This window comes from Melozone crissalis, unplaced genomic scaffold (genome assembly GCF_028551555.1).
Source record: "Melozone crissalis strain CALT ecotype California unplaced genomic scaffold, PUWL_Pcris_2 ptg000034l_1, whole genome shotgun sequence".
Taxonomy (NCBI): domain Eukaryota; kingdom Metazoa; phylum Chordata; class Aves; order Passeriformes; family Passerellidae; genus Melozone; species Melozone crissalis.
In genome coordinates, this window is record NW_026535812.1 from 4030300 (window position 1) to 4055716 (window position 25417).

A 25417-nucleotide genomic window follows, 5' to 3' on the forward strand; every position below is an offset into this window, starting at 1 on the left:
CTTTAAATAAATACAGTCTCCTAAATTAGCTCAAATATAATTTAGCTCACTGTTGCTGTTGGTACCATATGGAATGGCCTCTGGGGCTTTCAGAAATGATTTAGTACTGACAGAGGAAGAGGGAGAAATGTGCCTAGAGCTGCACTCAGAGCATCCCACTGCACAACACCTGCTTAATGGTTCTTTTGGATACACAATGACCTGGTGTCTGAGTCTGTGTTTCCCTCCTCTGCAAAAGCAGGTGAAATACAAATGAACTTTGCAGTTGTCTCTCCAGTGCAGAAGACTTAGACCCACCCCCTTCTCCCCCAGTTATGATTGTTTTGTGCTGTTCCTCACAGGTGAAATTTGTGCTTTTAAAATCCACGGGCAAGAGATGCCCTTTGAGGCCATTGTGCTGAACAAGACGTCTGGAGAAGGTCGGCTCCGAGCAAGGAGTCCCATTGACTGTGAGCTGCAGAAGGAATACACATTCATCATCCAGGCCTACGACTGTGGATCAGGACCAGGTGGAACCAACTGGAAGAAATCTCACAAGTGAGTGAAAATGAGAAGAAATTTTTTTTTTTTTGTTTGGCATACATTTGCTCCGCAGTCTGTGTTATTTCAGGTAGAAAGCAAATAAAGATAAATCATAGTTGCAATATTCCAGCCATTTTTTCATTCCTTTTTCCTAGTAGTAAATATATTTCTTTTTGTTTGCTTCAGTTAAAGCTTTGCACAAGATCCCCGTTCAAGTGGATAAATGCATCTCAGTTATGGTTTATATTTTCCATTCGTGCTTTCATGTTGAATAAATCCAGGCCATAGAAACTGGCTTTCAATTGATATTTGAATTTTTAAATAGGTTTTCTCTCTGTTCATCTCATTTCAAATGGTAAGAAAAGACGAATCATCCCCTTTTTTTAGCATATCTATGCCATAAGCTGAGCAGTGTCACATTTGAATGGCGTCTGACCTCAGCTTTTGTCCAACAAGTCTCAGAGAAAGTGAAGTCCTCTGAAGTGGAGTGTATTGAAGGTCAGTAGGTGGTACTTTTACTGTGGAGCCAATTCCCTGAATAAGCTTAGGTGGCACAGTGCCTTTTTTCCCCTTTGAATTCATGAAACGAAGCTCCAGCTCATTTGTCATTGAAGATGGATTTAACTCACGTAGATGTATAAGTGCTGTACAAATAGTTCCTTTTGCTGAGAGCCTTTATAATAAATGATTTATAGTAGTCATTCTTCCTTTTGCTCATCCAGGACATATGACAATTAAAATTTTAATTAGGTCTGTAATGCAAGCTGAAGTTTTCAGGATATTTATTTAAAAAGAATACAGAGTTAGGAAGAAGCCTGCAATAGCAGATAACCATCAAATCACAGAAACGGGTTTTGCTTCACAATATCAAATTTTATTATGTTTCCCCCTCTCACGTCAGTAACAATCTGGTAGAAATCCAGTTGTGGAAAATGTTGGTCTAATCTTGACTAAATGAAGTCTGGCCCACTGATTTTGTCTAGCAGCTCATGCTCAGCCACGCTGCCTGGGGTCCCAGCCTTTATTGCAGCTCTGCTGTTGCTCCAGAACATCCCTTTTGTGTCCCTCTGTCACCCTGCCCATCAAACCAGAAAGCAAAGCCTTCCAAAGCAAGGCCTTTGGGGTTTACTCACTAAATACATGTGCAGTGTTGTGACTACTTGAAGGATTAGATAATTGTCATCAGCAGAAGGTGAGAGCCTTACTTAATATGGAAGAATGCCAGTAAACTGCTCATTTTTAGGTAGTGGGCACAGAAAACTACTGTGTCTTATTTTACTGTGTAATGATATCATTGGCTTTCTGCTGGAGTTCATTTTTGGGGGCAGATTTTAATAGCAAACACCATAAAACTCTCTCCTTACAAGCCATGGCAATGGACTTTTACCTAGTGCCACTTAAGATACTAAATTGGGCAAATGAAACATAAAAATTCTAATATCTCATTTTAATAGGAGTTCACATAATTTTCTAGGTATGTTTTGTTAGTCTTTTCAAGTGTTTTGAAAATAAGCTGTTGGTGAGGCATCACAATAAATTAACTTTTCTCTTTGAAATTTTTCTGTGCCTGTTTTAGGGCAGTAGTCCATATCCAGGTGAAGGATGTCAACGAGTTCTCCCCAGCATTCAAGGAGAGCATGTACAAGGCCTCAGTGACGGAGGGGAAGATCTACGACAGCATCCTGCAGGTGGAAGCCACAGATGAGGACTGCTCCCCCCAGTACAGCCAGATCTGCAACTACGAGATTGTCACCACGGATGTTCCCTTTGCCATCGACAGGAATGGTGAGTGTGGCCCCAGCAGGGCTGCCTGCAGGGCTGGCAGTGCTGGGGGCATGAGCTCATCACCTGGCTGGAGACGGAGCTCCAGAGAGAAATCCTGTTCTCATCTCTGAGAGCAGAGGAATCCTCACACTGAGCAATTCCATCCCTTTTGTGTACAGCCATGCAGTAATCTCCTGTGGAAATTAAACCACCAGGTTTAGGTGAGCAACATGATTCTTGGTCACCTGGTCCATTCTCCTAATTGTCTCAGATCCTGTTTCCCATCCAAGTGAGGGCATTCCCCAAGGCAGCATGTATTCCCCGATGCAGGGGTTATTTACTGGGTTACAGCCAGTCCTATTCCCCTGAATTTCCTGAATCAGAACCCGAATATGGCAATATTCAATATTCTACATATGTTTATTGATTGTTAAAGCTTGGGTCCACAGACCTGCCCAGCTGTGGTGCTTCCTGAAGTGGATCCATTATTCTGCAGTGTCGCAGCCATCTTTTATGAAAAATCCTTTCCTTAGGATTTTTCCTCCTGAGAAGCTGGGAGGCCTCAGGAACAAAATGCAAACAATGATTATCTGCTGCTGTGGAATGCAACAGGTGCATCTGTGATTGGTCCATGTTGGTTGTTTCTAATTAATGGCCAATCACAGTCAGCTGGCTCAGACTCTCTGTTCGAGCCACAAGCCTTTGTTATCATTCTTTGCTATTCTATTCTTAGCTAGCCTTCTGATGAAACCCTTTCTTCTATTCTTTTAGTATAGTTTTAATGTAATATATATCATAAAATAATAAATCAATCCTTCTGAAACATGGAGTCAGATCCTTGCCTCTTCCCTCATCCAAGAACATCTGTGAACACGGTCACACTGCAGCATGGAAGAAAATGTACTTTGGAGCATAAGTAACATTTCTTAAGTTTTTGTTGCTTTCTTTTAGTTGTTTTTTGAAGGTATATATTTTATATTTTAGTGAAAATAATAAACCATATTAAGTTTTCCATATGTAGCAGTTTTTGATCTTAGTGGCTTTGTATGTCAGCTTCCTGGATCAGCAAAGAACATGGAACTGAGTTTGGGAATGGTGACAGAGTTGCATGAAAAGTGTGTGGAAGGTCCTTCCTCCAATTCTCTGCTTGCTTCAAATTATACAAAATAGTTTCCCCTGAAGAAACACTCTGTGTGCATACCCAGCAGTGCTCTGATTTATCTCTCCTAGCAGAAACATTTAATCCATGTTTGTAGGAGGAGAGTACAGTTTGGAAGTTAAATCTGACTTTTGGCCAAATTGTAGATTGAAAGCATGCATGGAGCTACTGTTTTTCTCTGAGCAGTCATTTTCATGTTGGGATGTTTTAGAAAAACTCTTAACCCTTTTCAAAAATTATTCATCTGTATTTGTTCAGTTCTTGCACAATGCACAGATGAGCATCAGAAGATAATAACCTGTTACATCAATAAATTTTAATGACTTTGGGGAAAAACCCATCTCGTTATCACACACTGGGAAGCGAGTGTATGGTATGGGAAGTGCAACCATGAGGAATATGTTTGTGTTTGAGTATATGAGGGCAGCTGGCACAGTAGCCCTGAGGATTCTTGAGAATCCAGAGAACTGCACAGAGGATTTTTTACAGCAACTGGGCATTTGGAAGGGCATATTTGGAAGCAATTCCCTGGAAGATTTTCCTCTCCATGGCTTTTTTTCTAACTGTGAGATTTCCCATGTTGTCATAAAAGAAAGTTCTCTATGTCTCTGAATCCATTTTTTTCCAAGGCTCCATGTCTGTTTGAAGCATGGGTACTTGGGGAAGCCACACGTTGTCTCAAAATTTCCTGTGGGGTTTGTGCCAGATATAAGGGACAGAGAATACCCTGAAATTGGTGTGATACAGAGTAGTCATTTCTATTACTCATGCCTTTTCAGCTCCTATCACACAGAGCTGCTGCTTCAGGAGTGCTTGTGGCTTTTTACAGTCACAGATATGATCAAAAGCATGGGAAATGTCAGGAGTCCTTGGTTACATCTTTGTCCTCATGTGCCTGGGACCTGCTTTGCAGCAAAGGCAATGAGAAAATCATTGATTTAAATGTGGCTTTAAAGCCTGCAGTGAATAATTGGTATAAGGTTGTAATACTTGCAGTTTCTTGGTCATGAGTTCAATTAATATTTTTGATCTATTTGTTCACTAAAAGAACAGTGCTGCCACAACCAACAGTAATTGCAGTCTAATTTGCAATTTTTTAAGATAATGGTAATTGCTTAAACCCGCTGGGATTAGAGACAAAGTCAGAATAGATGACTATACTTTTATTTTGTGACAAAATTATGTTGCTTAGTTCCACCACATTTCACTGCTGAGAATGTCTCTCTATGGCAGCTGATAGAAACTTTCTGTGGTGCAAATTCTTTGGAAACATGCCCATTTTTGTTCCTGGTCAGGTGGTTAAAATAGATGTATGAGATGCCTGGGTCTGTCTGGTAATACTGTGCTAATTTGGATTTTGTTAACAGGGGTTTTTTTAGCCATTGTGAAATACAAATCTAAGTTCTTGTGTCTCCTGCAGGTTATGATTTTTTTATGCTTTTCAGTCACCTACATGTGGAGCTTCATTGCTCAGAAAGAGGATAAGTAAATACTTTAAAATCAAATCTAAATATGGCAAGAGGCCCCAAAATATGGAGGTGGGGGTGAGTTGTGAGGAAAACATGCCATTTTCTGCCCCAGATGGTGGACTTTTTTCATGACCAACACATGAAACTAACCCTGAATGTAGGTCTGTAAAAAGATAGAGCTCTATGACCAGCTTTTTCTTTTGGCAGGCCAGTGTCTTGTTATGTAAAACTTACTTCTTGTCCCTAGATCCATGCATGGAGCATTTTTTTTGGGCTTGAAAAATTGAATTGCACATTGGGGAAGGTTTGCAGAGAGGCAGAGGGAGCCCTGCAGGCTCAGGTGTTGGTGCACAGGCTGCCTCATCCCCACTCCAGAGGAGGCAGGAATGAGAGGGCACAGGAAGCAGCATCAGCCTGAGGGTATTTCCTACTTTGGGAAGGGAATATAAAACTTCTCAGTTATCTTTGGGGACTCTGGCCCTTGGTATGTGATTTTCTTGTGGATGAAATTGCTTTGTGTTCTGAAACTATAGCACTAGTAAAATTCAGTCTTGTGTATGATGAGCCCAACTCAGAGGGCAATGAACTCTGAGTCATAAAACACAGTCATGTAAAGGCAGGGGACAAGTCTGTGCTTTGCTGTGCAAAGAACTGTGATTAAAGGTGCAAGGCATAATATGTTTTAAAGTAGTATTGCATGCAGATTAATCTCATTTTATCCTTAGCAGAGAATCCAAATCAGGTCAGTTACTGCAGCAATATTGTGTAGGCTTTTTTCAGGTGACAGAAAAATTAAACCACAGTGCACAGCTCTGTCAGAATGCCAGCAAAAGCCATTTTTAGTCGCATATCTTGTGCTTTATTTGTCAGGGATTATGGTCAGATGATCTGGGAACTCAGGTATAAATACAAATTCTGTTGCAGCTCTGACCTAGTCTCACCTCAGAACTGGGGATGATTCTTATTTGCCACCTGGCTCTGGGGAGCACTTCACAAATGCTTGTTCAAACTGTTCAGTGTGAGGATGGGACAGGGACCTGTCCAGTCCATACAGATTTTATCAGGTTACAAATCCTGGACAGAACAGGACCTCACTAGATCCCCCTTTACATCACCCAGAGCTGCAGCAGGAGCTGTGCACACTTCATATGGCCAGAAAAGTAAAGCCAAACTTTATAGCTGAGCATCTGCATTTGATATTTATGTATTTATTAAATGACAGATTCTTTCCATTATCATTTAAAAATTAACCTTTTTGACAGGAAGATCAATTGATTTAGTAACTGTGGAATTTAGGAGGGAATTGCCATACTAAATCAGTCAAGTTTTTCCCCATTCTTGTGTCTGCTCCAAAGTAAGGTGGAAGAGCCATAAAAGAGGAATGTTTATATCCATCTATCCCCAAAACTGACCTTGAAGAAACAGAGGTGTAAATGTCCTCCTGTGTCCTCAGGAAGGTCTTTTTATATTCCTCTAGTCACTGATCTGCTTTTTGTTGTTTGAAAATAGCTGGTTTTAGCTCTGGGTATTTCCAGGGAAAGGCAGATCTTTAGGAAAACTGAATAAAAAATGTATGGCCTAATTTTGAATTGTGTAGAAGTGTACTTACTTCTTCGTTAAAATTTTCTCTTTTTAATGTTGTTAATTACTTTTTTGTCTGTGAGTGAGATGTAAACAGAAACTTTCAGACTATCATCTCTAAAACTTTACTTAGTCTGTGTTTATAGTTCTTTCCTTCTGTGTCAGCTTTTTAATTGTATTGATTAGGATATAAAAACCTAAAGAATCATAAAGCATCAGAGGTAAGAAAAAACAATATTAGGAAATCAATAAACTATTGGGTAATATCTCCAAGTCATCCAAATGACCTTCCAGAACAACACCTAAGAGTCAGAATCTTTGTAGTCCAAATCTGAAATGGCCATAATGAAATACAGGTCTTGGAAGATAAATTTAATGAAATGTAAATATGTTGTAATGATTTATAAATCCTGTAGGACAGTTAATGTGCCACACAATTTTTTGCAATCTGCTAATGAAAATTTGGACAGTTCTGGTTTCTTGAGAATTATCTTTGCTCATCACAGACTAAAATAATAGCAAGAAGAACCAAATAGGGAAATATAAAGATTCATGTATGAAATAATATAATGGAGAAAGGACAGAAGAACTGAGCAGATATAAAGTCAGTAATTAAGTACATACATACAGTGGCAGTTTTTCATTAAATCCTCTTAGGCAGCCACTAATTAGGCAACTCAAGATAGTAAAATGGGCGATTAGATTGTTTTGTCAATCACTAACTCAAAACCCAATGAAGTAGTTTCTTGGGGGTTCTGCAGTTTATTGCAGCCCTGAGATACATGAACAGTCTCTGTTTCAGCCCCCACATTCCAAGAATGACTCACAGCTCTTCAGTTCTCAGTCTCAGAGTTGTTTATTGGATCTTATCTATAAAAAATTTTTCTCCTGTCCAGCCGAGGTCCGTCCAGCAGGACAGACAGAGGCACTCTGCCTGCCCCCGGGGCGGTGTTATCTCTTTATACTACAAACTACAGATAACATGTTTACAATTACTTTCCAATACCTATCACCTGTGTTAGACATTGAGCTTCTACTCTAAACCAATCCCAAAGTGCCACCATCACAGCAGAAGATGGAGGTAGAGAAGAAGAAGAAGAAAGGCTGGACATGCCCAAGTCTCTCCATCTTGTCCCCAAAATCTACCTTTCCACCTAGTGATAATTTATTATTACACTACTTAAACTTCTGTGGCTTTCAGGTCCTCATACAAAGCTGGTAATTTGCTCCACGGGTCCCAATCAAACCCACAGGTGTTCTGGGCTGTGTGCCAGGGTCTCTGAGCCCCCTGGCAGGGTCCCAGCAACTCTGGACACCCAGAGGGACGTGCTGAATTCTGACAGAGTTGATGTGGTTGTTGCAGTTCTTGTGGGGAGCAAAGAGCTGTGCCCATGGCAGGCCTGAAAACACCTGGCAACATGAGGTACCCCAGAGTCTGCAGGACACTGCCCTAGGTCCAAATCAGCCTTCAGCAGCTCACAATTCCATTTTTCCTTTCAAGACATTTAAATATGAGAAGGGTTTGTCCTCCTGTGTGCCCTGCCCACAAAGAGAGCAGGAGAGACTCAGACCCAGCAGTAAATGGGGTATTGGGCCTGACTTATAACTGCAGATGCAAGGGTCTATTTAAACTACAGTCTTTGAACCTGGAGCGGGTGATAAATGCAAACATCAGCCTTTCTTCAGGCCTGACCTGGAAAGTTTTGCACCCATTTCAATAAACTCCTAGAGCTGGCTTTAATGTAGCAGTAGTAAGAAGCAGAGTGGTGGGCTCTGACAAGATAAGGAGTGTGAAGCAGAGAGACACCGGCTAAAAGTCTTCACTTGTCAAATTAATGGAGCTTTAGTGAAAGACTTCTTTTAAGAAGCTGCATTTTTCTGCTTTCTCTTGTCTTTCATCCACCTGTGTGAAAAGAAAAAAAGAAAATGAAACCGAAATGCTCGAACCAAACTTAACGTTTTGTGCCTAACAAAAGAGACTTTGGCCAGCACCTGTAGGGACCGGTTCACTGCATCTGACTAAATTCCAGGATATGGGGGGCTCCCCATTTCAAATTTAGCACCAACAATTGGATTTTGCTGATCCTTGCTTGCAAGCAGATGTTACGTGTAGCAGTGCTGCAAAGTTTGTTCTTTGAATTCTGGAACAAAAATCCTCATTCAAAGAGATAGTAAAACAAACAGCCCTGAGCAAAAGCATGAAATTAATTAAATAGGATGAAGTTTCAGCTTGTGCAAAAAGTAAATTGCAGTGGAAATGGACAGGATTAAAATGCTGAATTTGTTAATAGAAAACCCATCTATTTTGCATGGTGCTCTCCCAGTCCTCCAGGAACTATTCAGAGAAAGATCTTTCCCTTTCCCTTTCCTTCTGAAAGTTCTGATGTCTTTGTTCCCAAAGCAGGCATTTTGTTACTTTTTTATGTGCGTCAGGTTCAGCAGATAAACCCTGTTGTTGCTGGGTTTTATTTTGCATGTGATAACTCTGTGCTGCCCTATCAAATACTGCTAAACACTGTAATGCAGGAGGTGATTCTAGGGCTTTCCCTGTTTTTAAAATCTCTCTCACCTACAGGGTAATAGCTTTTGAGAAAACAGGAAAATACTTGGGTTCAGTAGTGGATCTCAGGACCTGGCTGTTAAAGCCAGGTATTATAGCAAATGTGGAAAAGGAGAGTGCCCCTACTCATAGCTCACGTGTCAGTATGTAACTGCTGATTACTTTTACTGTCTTACTTTAGAAAGTGTTGTTGAGCAAATGTTTTTTGATAGAGCCATGCCCACATTATATCACTCCCATCTCATATTTTCCTACAAGTATCTTATTTCTCTGCTGGATTGAATGAAAATCCTTCCCATTCCCAGAATGTCCCACCTCTACATGTCCTGTGTGCTTCAGAGAGTGTTGTAGACATCTTTTATGGAAAATCCTTTCCTTAGGATTTTTCCTCCTGAGAAGCTGGGAGGCCTCAGGAACAAAATGTAAACAATGGTTATCTGCTGCTGTGGAATGCAACAGGTGCATCTGTGATGGTCTCATGTGGTTGTTTCTAATTAATGGCCAATCACAGTCAGCTGGCTCAGACTCTCTGTCCCAGACAGAAGCTTTTCTTATCATTCCTTTCCTATTCTATTCTTAGCTAGCCTCCTGATGAAATCCTTTCTTCTATTCTTTTAGTATAGTTTTAATGTAATATATATCATAAAATAATAAATCAAGCCTTCTGAAACATGGAGTCAACATTCTCATCTCTTCCCTCAGCCTGAGACCCCTGTGAACACGGTCACAAGGGAGCTCAAAGTCACAAAGCACTTGATGAACCAGGACCCAGATGTTGCAGTCTGGGGATGCTCAGCCAAGAATGAATCTCTGAATGTTTTCTTGTGTTGAACCTCTAGGTAACATCAGGAACACGGAGAAACTGAGCTATGATAAACAGCACCAGTATGAGATAATGGTCACAGCTTTTGACTGTGGGCAGAAGCGTGCGTCAGAAGATGTCCTGGTACGAGTTAATGTCAAACCTGTGTGCAAACCAGGCTGGCAAGGTAAGGTTGAATAGCTGTTCTATTTTAATTCTTTATTTAAATCTCTTTCCTTTGGTGTTTTCCCTCTACCTCGCAGTAAGGAAAGGAGGGTGCTTGCTGCACTGGTGTGGAAAACTGCTGCTGTTCCTTCTGCCTCATTTCAAGCCTGCTAACAAAGTGGGTGATAATCCCATGTTTGCTTGCATTTGCCATGCTTCTTCTCTAGGCAGAACAAAGAGCAGACCAGAGAAAAAGAACACAAATTTCTACTCCAATAAGTTATCTCATGAGTCTAATAAGTTATCTTATAAGAATATTCTGGAAGGTAAAAAAAAAAATGATGCTGTTTTGCCATTGTCCTAGTATTCCTTAAAAGAGCATTTTTGAAGCCACCATGGCAAGGTGTTTCTGCCATGTGAGCTGGAGTTGTTCAGGTTATCTTGTTCAAGGTTCAGGATTGGCTTTTGTGGCATGCAGGAGCCAAGGCACCCCCAGTGGGAGTGAAAAGCATCTTTAAAGCTGATTCCTATCTTGATACTGAGACATTCTGGTAGGAATCAATTTGATTTTCTAAAAATGCTGTAAGGATCTATACCCTGTCTGGAATGGAGAAAACCCCAGCTGACAATGTACAGGGAAGATAGATATGCCACTAATTATTAGGAATTAAGATGGAAATGAGGGCTGGATTACAGACAAACAAATTGGATGTGACCATGTTATGCAGGTGTCATTCAGGACTAACTTGACCTTCATAATTGTAATTTTTAAACATAATGATTGAGAAGGAAAAAATCAGTTTGGCTGTTGTACTTAAAGGTAAATTTGCAGGTTGACATTTAGAAGAAAAAAATATTTTCTTTGGGAAATGAGAAGCTCTTGTCTAGAGGAGCTAGTAATGAAATGTTTGCAATAGCAGGATTCCATTTCCACAGCCCTCACTTGGAGCAGAGCCACGTTTCAGTTTTTTAGGATGTACTAGTACCCAAGTATTTGAAGAACATTTTTGTTGAAAGAAACCACAATAGCTATGAACTATTTCCACATTTTCTAACTGATATTACTGTTCACATGATTTAGTCTATAAAATTATTATAGTCTCTTTACACTGGAGAAATATTCTGTTTCCATTTTATGGAGTTATCTCAGATAAATTAATTATCCCCAAATTAGCTTGAGATTTGTATTAAAATGGGTGTAATGGAAGAATATTTTTTTCATTTTTTTTATTCAGGTACTTTTTTGGTTGAATAAGTTTTGCAAAGGTGGTAGTGGTGTATTTCTTTTGCCCAGTATTATTTCACAGTTCATGTGGTTGTTATGGTTGTTACTGGCTCCATCAGGTGGGTTTAGACACCAGGCAGCCAATAAAAGGAAAAGGAACAATCTCAAACAGGTTTGATCAGGGTTTGGGGTGTGTTTTTGATGCTTTGTTCGTGTTATTTGTACCTTTCCATCTGTCAAACACATGACTCTTCGCCTCCCTGGCACATCCCCAGGTCAAGGAGCACAAAACGCAAAGGGATGTCTCCTACTCAGGGTGGAAGGTCTTTAAGTGAACAATTGGGTAGATAGGGCTTCATTGCTTGATTATTATTAATTCATTAATTGTAATTTGAAAATTAACTATAACATAAGCATTCCAGAAATTTATACATTTCTCTTAAAGAGATTTTTTTCATACCTTTTTATTTTTACAGGTGGAGAAATTCATGTAGATGATGCTGTTTGCCAGTTTGAGCCAGTAAAAATCACCTGTTTCTAGGGAAAAAATAAGATCAAATAAGCAAATCTTTCCAAGAGTATTTGTAGTAGTTAAAGAGGAAATCTGGAGAGTAGAAATTGAAGATATTTATAGTGTTCTTTCTTCCCTGTGTTTAATGCTCTGTGACCTCCCCACAAAGGGGCAGCCAGCAAGTTTGCTCCATCTTCTTTGAAATAATGCTATATTTGTAAAGATTGGATGACTTCAGGAAGTAAAATAATGGGAGGTTTTTGACAGAAAAGAGGAATATTTTGAGTCTTTGGTTATAATAGAGATGTTGCTAAAATACGTGATTTTTTTTTTTCTTGTTCTTCAGTGTTATCCTGAACAAATAAATACTCGGATTTTCAATTTATGGCATTGGCACTTAGTTCTTGAAAGCTAATGGCTTTTGTAATTTGAAATATTGTGCACTTGTTTATGTAACTATCATGAATAGAGATTGGAGTGGTCTAATGCAACTTCAGTATTAAAAATTTTATTGCAGACAATTTCAGCGTAGATGCCCTTCAGATAACCTCCACTGTGCAGGGCTGCGAGAGGGAAGAACAGGCTGATGTAAAGCAATTCAAAATTATTCCTGTTTCTTGAGGCCAGCAGCATGTGACTGATGTGTGGCAGAGCAAATAAGGCTCCACCAGCCAAGGTGCTTTCCTTTAATCAATATTTCCTTGGGCTAACGGTGTTGAAGTCTTCATTAAATCCAGGAGCTGCTTCCCTGCTCTCTGATGATGATGGGCATTAATACACCAGCAGCCAGATCCCCACATATTTTCAGCAAAAAAGCCTCCCCTCTGTTCAGAGGCTGCTGTAGAAACAATCTTGACCCAAGCTGGCATCTGCTTTCTGAGCAGACCACTCTGGACTGTTATTCACATACTGAGCAAGCTAAAAATGTAAATCAATGGGCTGAATTACTTCCTAATCAGGTATTTTAATTGGAAATTCTCACTAGTGGGTTTTGTCAAGTGACATCTAGAGCTGTGCTACAAAATCTCTTCATGCCAGCTGTGTTTTCATGTCCATGATTTCCAAACAGTGCAGTGACCATGTCCTGCCAGGTAGGTAAAGGACAGAATTACCAAGAAAAGCTGGATGATGACAGTACTCCTGACATCATCATGGCTCAATCTGCAGTAGAAGATACTTGGATTTTTGGTTTAAAACATTTTTAATCCTTCCATAGTGGGATTACAAATGGAAATTAAATCTAACCCAATGTGCTGAAAGATGCAATGTGGCAAAAAATTGAAAACAATTATTCCTGTACCAGGCTCTCTGGTGACCAGTACACTGTGTGGGGAGAAAAAGAGTCTAGCCTCAAAAAAAAAAAAAGAAGGGTAGAATCATGGACCTGAAAACTTGAAAAATATGTTTTGAGGTTGTCAGAGGTCTGCTCAGTTATTGACAATTAAACCACAAGTGATGTTGCTCCCTAAAATGCAATTGATTTCAGACAGAAAATAGTTATTAGAAGTAAAAAAACTTCTCTGAAGCAACCAACTGAATACCTTGGGAAAGAAAAAGAGAGCTCACAACAGGGAAGACTGGCTGTGCTTCCTGGGGAGATGAGTGTGGAGCGAAGACAACAGCCCAAAACTCAAAAACTCATGAAAGGAGAGTTTTTCCATGCCAAATTTCATATGGCCTTGCTTAGGCAATGGTGACTAACCTTCAGTTGGACTGTTAGGACTCCAAATACAAAACAGGATTTCACAGCATCCAGCCTCAAGTGTTTTACCAGTCTGAAAAGATTTTTTGCATTTTTCTTCCAAGGTCTGTGAACCCATATGCATCCTCACCCAACTACGCAGGAAAGAGAATAAGGTTGAAGTTCTTTAAAAATTCATCTTAAAAGAGATAGTCCTGAAAAATTAAATTACTTTTACATAGTGTTGGCTTAAAAATAGTTTTGAAATAAAAGCTTCTCTTTGTTCATTCACCCAATAGATCATAAAAATATTCTTAAAAGATTGTTAGTGTATCAGAGATAGTGCATACCATTTCCTTCCTAAGGCATGTTGTGCCCACTAAGGTGGCCTGGGCCCTTTCCAAAGGCACATTCCCAGCACCTCTTTAAGGCTGAATAGGCATTCAGAGGCCATGTGCAGTCAGATCAGCTTGCTCTTCCTGCTGAAATGTCTCTTTTGTACAAAGAAGGGCAGAACCTTCCACTTCAGTAGCAGAGTGATCTCACATCACTTCTGAGTCAACATTCCTCAGAGATGTTGTTTGCAGTAGCTGCTGAGTGACTTCAGAATGGTTTTCATGAGGGCTTTCTAGTAAGATCCAGTTACTCAGGCAAACCAAAACCATATTGGCTTTCATTCTGACAATGCTTTTAACAAGGAGGAATATGATTACTAAGGTAATTGATTATTTGGAGGAGGCTGGTCAAGTGCAGAAACCTTGCTGATGAAGGTAATATTCTCAGTCTTCCAGAACAATTTAAAAGGGCCAAGTAATTTCTGCACTGAACACAAATCAATTTGCATTACTCCTGTGCAGACACCTAGCAGCTCAAAACACCATGCTTGTGTTGTCTTAGCTGTGAGATATTCACCCATATTTTTATAAATGAAATTTATTGTGAAGCAGGGAGTCTTTATGCCAGTCTAGGCTTGGCACTGCTATGCATACATTAGCCACACATCCTTCAACCAGGGTAATCAGGATGAAATACTTACATTCAGCTGTTAACTTGAATGGCACCATTTTAGTAAAATACCCACTCTAAATAACCACTCCAGACATTTGAAAATTAAATAAACTCCTGAGTACTACCAAGTTTTGAGCTTAAAATTTACATAGTTCATTTTTGCTTTATTACTTGTATCTATGTCGTTTTTACTTTGCTTTGACTACCAGACATACTCAGAGAAGGCTGTCATACCTGTTCCAATCTAATTTTTTAGATATGCTATCTTTATTAAGTTCTGTATCTGCATTATAGTTAAATACATCTTCCCTGAGCACTCCAGGTCCTCTCATGTTTCTTTTTACCATGTCCTCTTACTGAAAACAGTGCTTTAGATATTCCAGGACTGCTTTGCTTTTGCCTGGCCATATCAGACTGGTGGCCTGTGGAAATGCTTTCTTGTCTTAATGAAATCAGCTCTTTTACCATTTGTTGGTTTTCAGTGATTTCTCAGAGGTTTGCTTAACTGCCTGAGCACTTTGTATCATTACTAAGCATTATTTCTGTAACACCAGTTCTCAAGGTCACCTTGTTCTGTGTTTAGGATATCTTCTTTCCAGACTGACTTCTAGTGTGGCACTGCCTTCCTCTCCCTTCACTGGCAGCAGTAACTAACACGGTCCTGGTCTTGTGCCAGGACTGCAAATGGAAATATCAAATAACACTCCCAAGGCAGGCTCACAGGGATCATTACCAGTTAGTTTGCTGTGTGCCATGAGCTTCACATCTGCAGAGTAACCCATTACTGCCCTCTCTGCAGGCTGTTCTGCTTCTCTCTGGCTGTTCTGAGGACTGAAATACTGAAGCCAGTCTTTTCCATCTTAAGTGATACAAAACCCCCATTCATTTTAGACCTATTTAAGTAGATTTTTATTTCCATATAACTCTGCAGAAGATAACTCCTTTGTTCACATTTCTGTATTTGCAACTACAAAACTAGTCATTTCTTGTTTGAATTTTCATTGCAAGATCCTCCTGAGCTTTACTGGGGCAATTATCATTTCATTGAGAAGTTTCTTATCTCTGAGATGCAGCTGACAGCATCGTTCCATTAACATTTCCTCTGCCCAAAAGTTAAAGCACTGAAGGGTATCCAGTTGGGTTTGAAGCTTTTCCTTATGATTTTTTTTTTTCTGCATGTAGATACTGCCACATATTCTTAGACCTTGGGCTGAAAAAATTGAGGCTTTCCACAAGAGTTACAATACCCAATTCATTGATTTGGGTAACTACTCCATGCAGTGTTTCAGAGTCTGTCTTTGAGAATATGAGAAGCACTTTGCAGACTCTCCAGCAGAGACATTAGAAGCCTGTGACCAACTCAAACCTGGCAAGAAGAAGGTAATTTCCCTAAGGAAAGCAAGCAGGGAGCCAGCTGCAATAACAGAGCTGGCAGGGTGAGGTGATGTATTTGTCAGGCAGGGTCAAGCCCTGACCCTGTTGAGGGGAGCAGGGCAGACCCAGAGAAGGGGGCCTGGGTCAGCCAAGATACCAGATCCCCCCCTCCTGGGGAGGAGGCAGGTCCTAGGAGAGGGGATTTATTATGTGAGGGTCAGTGGTTGGAGACAGGAAGGACACACAGACCTCAGAGCTTCATGCCACAGCCGTGAGCTTTATTGCCCACAGCGAGTTCATACTGAGGGTTAAAAAAACAGCCTGGCCTCAGCTGCTGGTTGGGCTGAGCCCCTCACAGCCCAGCTCCCCACCAGGGAGATGTCTGCAGCTTAGGATGGCATGTGATAGGTGAAGGCCCTGTGTAGATTTGAATCCAACCCATCCCTGCCTCATCTGAGGACTTTTTTTACCTCTAGGCCGGCCAAGGTTTAAGGTCTGACAAGGCCAAACTGATTTGGCAGCTACAACTAAATTGAGAAGCAGGGATTGCAAACTGTGATAGGGATCCATGGATGAGGGTTGGGATCCATGGATGAGCATTGGGATCCATGGATGAGGGATCCATGGATGAGGGTTGGGATCCGTGGATGAGGGTTGGGATCCATGGATGAGCGTTGGGATCCATGGATGAGGGATCCAGGGATGAGGGTTGGGATCTGTGGATGAGGGTTGGGATCCATGGATGAGGGTTGGGATCCATGGATGAAGGATCCATGGATGAGCGTTGGGATCCATGGATGAGGGTTGGGATCCATGGATGAGGGATCCATGGATGAGCGTTGGGATCCATGGATGAGGGATCCATGGATGAGGGTTGGGATCCATGGATAAGGATTGGGGTCCATTGATGAGGGATCCATGGATGAGGGTTGGGATCAGACACTGGGCCAGTCCTTGCTCTGTCAAGCCAGAGCAGCAAGGCCTGGGCTGGCTCCTGGATCCAGAGATGCTGTGGCTGAGACAAACCAGCACCTGCAGCCCAGTCTGATGGGGCTGAGCTTAAATGGAGCTCCAGGCCCATGGAAGGGCAAGTGGAGGCCCCAGGTGAAGCTTGTGGAGGTTCATTAGGGCTTATTAGTGCCCCTGGGGCTCTGACACTGTGGGAAATACATTATTCAAATGAAATCTCATGACAAATAATAGCTTAAGCGGTGCTGTTTCATGGGGTTTAGATTCTTATATGTTTATTTCACATAATTAAGCACCATTAGGTCTGGGAACTTTATCACTTGATGGAATATTCAGTGTCAGTAGGTCGAGCACAACAGTTACTCAGTTGGGTTCACCAGCTCCTGCAGCATCAGCCTTTCCACTGTCCTGTACTAAGCACAAATTTCTGTCTCTTTTTTGTTTGTCTTTTTGAAGCTATCAACATACTGCACAAGGAAAAGGTGTATATCAATGTTTGTTTATGCTTTGAGATGTGCACTTAAATCTCTTAGCAAACCAGCAGAGCTTTGGACATTAGTTTGAGTTTTCTCTTTGCTGTGGAAACCCTTTAACTGAGTCAGACCTGATTACCATTTCCTTAACAAGTCACTCATCTTATTTCACATTAAAAAGGCACCAGAGTAACCTTTAGCCAAGTCTCTAGCCTACATAAACAGCACAGATGTGAGAATGCTGCAGAGGAAACAGAAGAGATACAAATTACACTGCTCTGGGAACCTTCTGTTCCAGCAATTATGTAGCGATGCTGCAGAGACTCACTAACGGCACCACATAAATTTTATCTTACATTTAGCTGCCAAGATGCATATCTTCAGTGCAACAGGAGAGAAGTTTCGTATTTCGTTGTGTTACAATTATCTTTAATTACATCACCATCAGTTTTAACACCGTGAAATGGAATCAAAGTTTATGGCCACACACATGTAGGAGATGTGAACCATGTCCTACCTCCTCTGCGTGATCTTCAAGGAAAAAAAATCAGATTAAACTCCTCAGTGGCATCTAGCATTAAAAATTAATTAAAATATAAAACGTGAATCACAAAGACAGCACAGAAAACCTTAAGTTGGGAGATCAAGGAATGTCTTTACCCTATCCATCTGTTGTTAAAAGGAAAATTTGTTCAGTGCATTGGGATTTACTAAAGGCTCAAACTGTCACTGAAGTTTGATCCATTTTGATCTTGGGATCATTTCAGTATCTCAGCAATCAAGATGCATGTTTACATAGTTGCTTTATAATTGATGAAATCTGAACCACAAGCTTGACATGGTGATATTTACACTCTAATTGTAGGGATAACCCAGCTGGGGCTGTCTTGCATTGTCTGGAGCAGCTTCATGCTACAAGTGGCAAGCAAGCAAAAGCCTGCTGAATTATAAAATCAAAACAGTGGCTGCAGGACTAAATAGTGCTAGCTTTATTCAGACTTTCCCCCTGGAATCAGTCTTCTACCCTGACACCATTTACTTTCCTAAGTTTGCTGTGTAATGTGGTGTTCTAGCAGGACTTGGGTCAGGTTTGAGTCAAAGTAGGAACTGTGTTGGTTGGGTTTGGTTAATCTAAGTGCAGCCTGCCAGTTCAGGTGGGGTTATGTATCTGAACATATCTAGAAAATACCTCAGTTCAGAGGTATTTGCAGACTCAGGTTACATAAGACTTTTCCTGTGAGTCACTCCAGAGAAAATGAAAAAGTACCACCACATTCCTGAAGGGAAGGTGCTGATCCTTTGAGTAAGTCCAATGTGCGATGTTATTCTGAGAGAAAGCAAAATACACCATTCAAAATTAAATTAAGGACTTGGGTTACTATCGCAGTAATTTCTTTGTACTGTTACTACCTCTTATTGTTGCTTGTCCCAGCTCTGTGCCCTTGCCAGCGTTGCTGCCTGCACTGGTGGTGAGATGCAGAGGGTGCTGGCCTCAGCTCCACAGCTCTGGGAGCTGAGTGCCTGGGGGCAGGTTCTGTGGAAATAAGCCACTTGTTTTTTATCAGAGCTGTTGCTGCCTTTAGGGACGGTTCTGCCATCACAGGATTGTAACCTGCTCCAGTTTTGCCTCATGCCTGCCTGGGAATGCCTTTGGCATGGAGAGGGACTTCTTGGTGGAATTCCTAAATCTGCACTAAGTCAGTGAAGGAAGTGCTGGTGCAGTTTAGGATGGGGATTGGTCTGTGGTGATGCAGTAGACCAAGTCCAAAGACACTGGTTCAAGTCTAGTTGATGTTTTACAATTTAGAACTGAGATAAATGTGTGTGATTTAGGGAGGTGCAGGGTTTATGATCTCTGGGTATGCATTCCCACTTCTGCCAAGATGAAAACAAGTATGAAACAAAATATCTCTTCCCGTTCTTGTGGCAGAAACAGAGGCCTCCCCTCATTCTTCCTCATCAGCAATGGCATTTTATATGATGTGAGTTTTATAGGACACTCCTTGTATAGCTGGAGGTGAGTGGGCAGCTTCAGGCACCCTGCAGTTTATAATTCAATCATATCTCACATCCACTAATGAATATTTTGCATGAGTACTGGTCCATTTGGTATAGCTGAGAAATGAAAATGTGGCTGAAAGCTGCTGAAATAGTTAGAAAGGTTCCAGACATATGTAAGACTTTATTTTCCTTTTGGGGTAGAGGAATACAATGCCTGAACTGGTGAATAAGAGATTATAAAGTTCAAAACTTAATATATTATTAGTTTGCATAAAACCAGCATATTACTTTATTTTTACCTGAAGAAACTCAAAGAATTTGCTGCTCTTATTCTATTGGAAAAGTGTTAACCTCAAATTTCTGCAATGGAGAGGGAACAGAAACCTATTATTGTAATGATGTCCCATGTATGGTACTTGGAATTCTAATGGAACTATTTAAACTGACAATTGCAGGGAAATTATGCAATACTGTATATCAAGTCTAACTTAATGTGGAACAAATGGAGTGAATTACATGAAAATTACAACTGAAATAGTAACTCAGTTATATGTGCACAGGCAGTCATGGTTGCCTTAGTCATGATGTACTAGTCCCAAAGATTTTAGTAAAAACCAATTGGGTTATGTCAGAAAGATCAGAGAATTCTGAAATGCAGACCAGTGGTTGTAGCATCCTTGCCTGGACTCTGGACTAATGACTTCCTCACACTTCAAAGTGCTTGCATGGATGTTTAGAATTTCTTGTAAATGTTTCACTTAATGCAGTTTAAGTCCTGAGCTTTCTAAAATGAGATCTGTTGAAAAGCACAAACTCCTTCACCTACTAAATGCATACATGCAAATTTGTATCCACTATTAGTTTTCCCTTCCACTGATATTTAGAACAAATCTCTGTCCATTTGCTTTCAGAGATTTTGTTGACTGCCAAGATCTAAAACTTTTCCTTTTCTGAAGTCTTATTTTACCTAGAAAGATCTGAAGTTGTTAAAGCAACGAGGGGAAGGGCCATGAACATGGCCAGAAGACTGGACTGAGAGTTGGGGTTGTTCAGTGTGGAGAAGGCTCCATGGAGATCTTGCTGAGGCCTTTCAGTGCTTGAAGGAGACTTACAAGAAAGATGGATAGAAAGATTTTACTGAGGCCTGTAGTGACAGGACAAGAGGCAACAGCTTTAAGTTGGATTTAGATGGGATATATGAAATTATTTTTTTTTTCTTATAAGGATGCTAAGGCATGGCACAGGTTGCCCAGAGAAGCTGTGGATGCCCTGTCCCTCAACCTGAGATCAGGCTGGGTGGGACTTTGAGGAACCTGGTTTAGTGGCAGGTGTCCCTTTGAGGGAGCTTTTAGGATCCCTTCCAACTCCAGCCATTCTGTGACTTGATGAAAATATGAGCTGCAAAGACAGCTAAAATAGATGCTTGTAATTACTGCTGCTTTTTTGGGTTTTCTCTGAAGCACGTTGCAAACACCATAATTAATTGGATTTCAAACATTAAAATGCTTCAGTTGAGCAGCACAGGGGGTATGTGTGGCACAAACAGGTGGTTGCCTGAGGCAGGGGATTGTTTAATTGTTGTGGGCTGTGAGGCATCTGCATAAACACAGATTAGTCAGATCTAGCTGGAAGCAGGAGTCATCCTTTTGGCTGGAACTTCCTGTCACCAGTGCTTCACAAAATAAGGAAGATGTTCAAAGACAAGAAGTGGCACTACAGAGGTGTTATATTAGACTGACTGGTGTAGCCTGGTCCTTGGAGGCATTTGTTCTTATCACCACGCTGTGAAATCTGACCAAATTGGGTGCAGCAGACAACCTCCTCCCTGCAGAGTCAGCTTGTAGTCTGTCACGGAACGTGGGCACTGCAGCTCCAGACTGACACCAATTAGCACTTCTTGTCAGGAGATGTGTGCAGCCCCTGCTTGCGTGACTCAACCAGGAGAGGTGTTACTTAAGTGAGCCTGACACTCTTAGAAAAACAGGGCCAAAATCCATTTTTTTTCGCAGAGTAGTTTATTGGTGCCAACTTCAGAGAGTCTTATGTTTGCCTTAGACAGTGTCCTTTGAGAACAATATGTAATTTGAAATTATATAACTCCCGTTCTTTTACTCACCATTGGATCTTGGTTTTGATTTTTTTGTTTTTCCAGACTGGAACAAACGGATTGAATACAGGCCTGGCTCTGGCAGCATTCCCTTGTTTCCCAGCATCCACCTGGAGACATGTGATGGACCAGTGTCCTCCATCCACACCACCATTGAGCTGCAGACCAATTACATCGGGAAGGGCTGTGATCGTGAAACCTACTCTGAGAAATCTCTGCAGAAATTATGTGGTATGGATATGGATTTCCATTGACATAATAATGTTTTTGCAAACAAGGCACCAGCTCCTTGTGACCTGTAATCATGCAGAACTTGGATTTAGCTCAGCTGGCTCACTTTGGATTGCAGCAATGAAAATGGAGAGAGTAATGATATTTGACAGCTGCTCCATCCTTCTTTTCCGTTTGTTTTCACTCCATACTTTCTCCCTACCTTCTTTTATTTTTTTTCCCTCCTGCTCCGATTCCCCTCTCAGTTTTTCCTTCTTCCTCATTCCATCTCTTTCCCCTTCTTTCTTCCCTCTGCTACAGATAGTGGTGTGACACTGTAGTGAGATTTCCAGTGTAGATTTGCCATCACAGGAAGACCATAGGATTTGAAGGGAATTAAATCTCCCTGTTGTGTTTCAGTCCTCCTGACTCAGCTTTCTATTCTGCTGCTCAGTGCTGGGCCAGAGGACAAAGAAACAAAAAGTAAAATAATATTCTGGGCAAAAATATTTAAGAAACATGAACTTCAGATAAGAGCTGACCTGGTGGAGAAATATTTCCTAATTTTTTTCCTCCCTTTCTGTGCTTTTTGATAACTTTGTGTAAAATGCAGAAGTCAGTTTTGAAAGGCAGGTTAAATACTTGAAGATACTGCTGTATTTTTTTTCAGACTTTTAAGATTCTGTATCTGACAAAGCAATGGCCACACAATAATCCATTCATCTTTTGAGATCAGATGTCTCTCCTGCTCTGATATCCTGTCTTTAGACTCCTCCTTTGAAGCCTTGATGGTGTAGACATTAATTCTCATCTTCCCTGTCTCTTTGCCTGGTTTCTGTCTGAGCTGCAGTAGTAATTGTGCAATTTTTTTCTATTTAAATGCGTGGATTTTGGCTCTGGGTGCTGTGGTGTAGGGCTTGCCTTTGCTCTGATAACCACTCAGCAGTGCTGCAGGCATGTTAAGATCAATACACTGACCTTTAGGAAATAATTTTTGTAAATGAAAAATTTCAGCCAGTGTTACTAAATTATTAAAAATGGAGAAGCAATTTCCAGGGAAAAATGGTTGAGAGTTGCAATTATCAGTTATCAGTGGAGAGGAAGAAAGGGAGGTAAAGGTGAATGGGAGTAGTAGCATTGTCATAAAATCTGAATGTTTTCAACTTCAAAATTGCTTAGTTAAGATCACAGAAACAATCATGACTTTGATTCTATGTCTTAATCCAACTGCCTGGGCTCTAGAAAAGCAGATGAAAATCCATCTGCACCAATATGCATCTTAATCATGGTAATGATATTAAATCTGAGAGGCAGACCAAGGCTTGATTTCATAAAATATGAAAATTCTAATAAAAAGAAATATGTTAAATATTTATATAATAGCTAAATATATATAAATATTGCATATAAATTATATATAAATATTCTAGAAATAATATTTATATAATAGCTAAAATCAAATACTTTTTTCCTCCTCTAAGAAGCTGTATTAGCAGCCAAAAGAACTTGGCTTTGTGCTGTTACAGACCTGAACTGCAAATGTTACAGTCACTCAGTGCAGACCACTATGAACAAGACCTAAACCACAGAATTATTACCTTGAAATCAAACAATGATAGCAGCTATATCCAACAATATTATCATTTCAAGTGTAGGCTGAAAGGAGGTACCTTCAGCTGGTGTAAAAGTCCTTAGTTGAGGAAGGGGTACAAACTCTAAGGGGCTCAGTTTGCAGAGTGTGGCTTGACTGCCTCACCTGCTGACACTGGAGCAGAAAAGAGAATTACAGGCAATTCTCAGGTCTGCAGGGCCATTGTGGTGGCTCTGAGCAGGGGACAGACATCCCTGCTGAACTTCTCCTCTCCTCATCCATAAAGGAAGAGAATGGAAAACACTTGAGAAAACAAAAGTGTAAGAGTGTATGTAAATAGGGGGGAAATTCTTACCACTGAAAGAATTTTTCTTTTGGTCCAGGTTTTCCGTATCTTCATAGCAAGCAGACATGATAGAAACTTGTAACAGGACTTTGATGAAAAGTGACAATGTGCTTTACATAAGAATTGCATTTAGCCTGGCCTGCACTGTGCTATTTAGTATTTTTTACGATCCTTAATGTAGAGAGAAGTCTTATGAAAGCCACTTAAATTATTTCTGGAAATCAGTTTTCTCCCAGAAGATACCTTATTGTAACTAATGGTTGGATGATAAAATCCTTTGAAAAGGACAAAAACCTTGAATTTTTTTTATACAGTGAAGCATGATGTGATTGCAGAGTGTGCAGAACTGAGCACTCATACAGCTCTACACCATGTAAAATGCAAGGCTCTCTCTGTAAAAGTAAAGATCCAGTTTATAAATCCTGTGCTCATTTCTTCATTTATCTGTTGGAAATCTGGAGAAGGAAGATGTTAAGGAGGGAGAATTAAAATTCATTATTTATATGACAGAAGGTACAAGTCTGCTTTTCAATAACCCTGAGATTTGCATCCCTTGGATGGTCAAGGTGGGCAGCTTAAATGATTAAATTACTCTTAAGTCATTTTAAAGGCAAGGAACTGTTAGTGTTGTGGCTCAAAGCATTTTAGAAAGCATTCTTTCACCTTGTTACCTGACAGTAATACAAAGTACAGACTGTCTAAAAGACACCACTTGGACTGCAAAAACATATCAGAAAAAATGGCACTAAAATGAACATGGGATAAGGAGCCAAAAATATAGTGGGAAAATGGCTCTGATGCTGTCTCCTTTCCCTCTGAATGTAGATAAAATAGAAAATAATGGGATTGCTAATTCTCACATGTGTCAGGTGGGAAACTGAGACAGGGAAACACTGTCAGCCTCAAGGCCCTGCTCGAGCCACAATCCTGCCCTCTCTCCATTATCCTGGGTGGTGTAGCATTGCAAGAGGCCCAAAGTTGCTCTGATCACAAAGAAGAGTTTGAGCTGGGTGTTATCTGGATCATTTGTTTCCAGCTAAGCCAGCAGTCTGGTCCAGCTCAGTGAGCAGCATCACTGTGTGCTTATCCTGGCACAAAGTTTGGAGCCCAAATGTGCAGGATTGGGAGAGGAGGTGGGGCCAAATCAACAATAAATAAATCAGTTGTGAAAATAAGGACTTTCATATGCAAGAGGTGCCTTAGGGGTCTTAGCCCAAAACTGAGCTTCATGCAACAGTTCCTGCCTTGTTCTGGAAGTATTTTGGGAGAAAAGGGGCATCAGGCACTACATTTTGGAAGAGCACTGATCCCATGGTCAGGCTGTTCTGGGAACACCTCCACAGAGATCCTGTTTGCATTGTTCCAGGTCTGTCTCTGTACATGGCTGAGCAGCCTGGCACTCTGGCTGGATTTACTAGGATAGGAAAAGCATGATTTATTCCAGCCAAATCTCCCCAGTAAATAATCCAATGATTTTTCTCAGGACAGGATTAAAACACGTTACAGGATGAGATTCCAAACTTAGCCATAAATCTCCATACAAATATAGGCAGATAAAGTAGAACCTGTTGAGCTTGGTGCTGGTTACACAAAATTCAGTGTCCTGTATTATCCAGAATTACAGTTTGTAAAATAAATACACTTTGTCTCCATGCTCAAACTATGAACAGGTAGGTTTTAGGTTTGATATTCAAAATATCACTTCAAAATAGCCTCATTTTACAGTAGTAAATTTTGGAGAAGAACACAAGACATTCAATTACAGAATAAGATAAATATTTCCAAATCATTGCTATAATACATTTTTAAAAGCCTGTATGAAACAATTCTACACACTTTTGGCTTAAATTTTTTTGCACTCCTGCAGAGATTTGGGATCTTTTATTTCTTCTTGGATGG

The 25417-nt window shown here is 40.5% G+C and overlaps 1 protein-coding gene across 2 annotated transcripts in view; it reads left to right on the forward strand.

Moving 5' to 3' along the window:
- CLSTN2 (calsyntenin 2) overlaps positions 1-25417 on the forward strand; it is a 315822-nt gene that overhangs the window by 235771 nt on the left and 54634 nt on the right. For both annotated transcript variants that reach the window (XM_054282508.1, XM_054282509.1), the window contains exons 3-6: positions 342-537; positions 2099-2307; positions 9895-10044; positions 21417-21602. In XM_054282508.1, coding sequence (XP_054138483.1) covers positions 342-537; positions 2099-2307; positions 9895-10044; positions 21417-21602 — 741 coding nt within the window. The remainder of the gene's footprint in view (positions 1-341; positions 538-2098; positions 2308-9894; positions 10045-21416; positions 21603-25417) is intronic.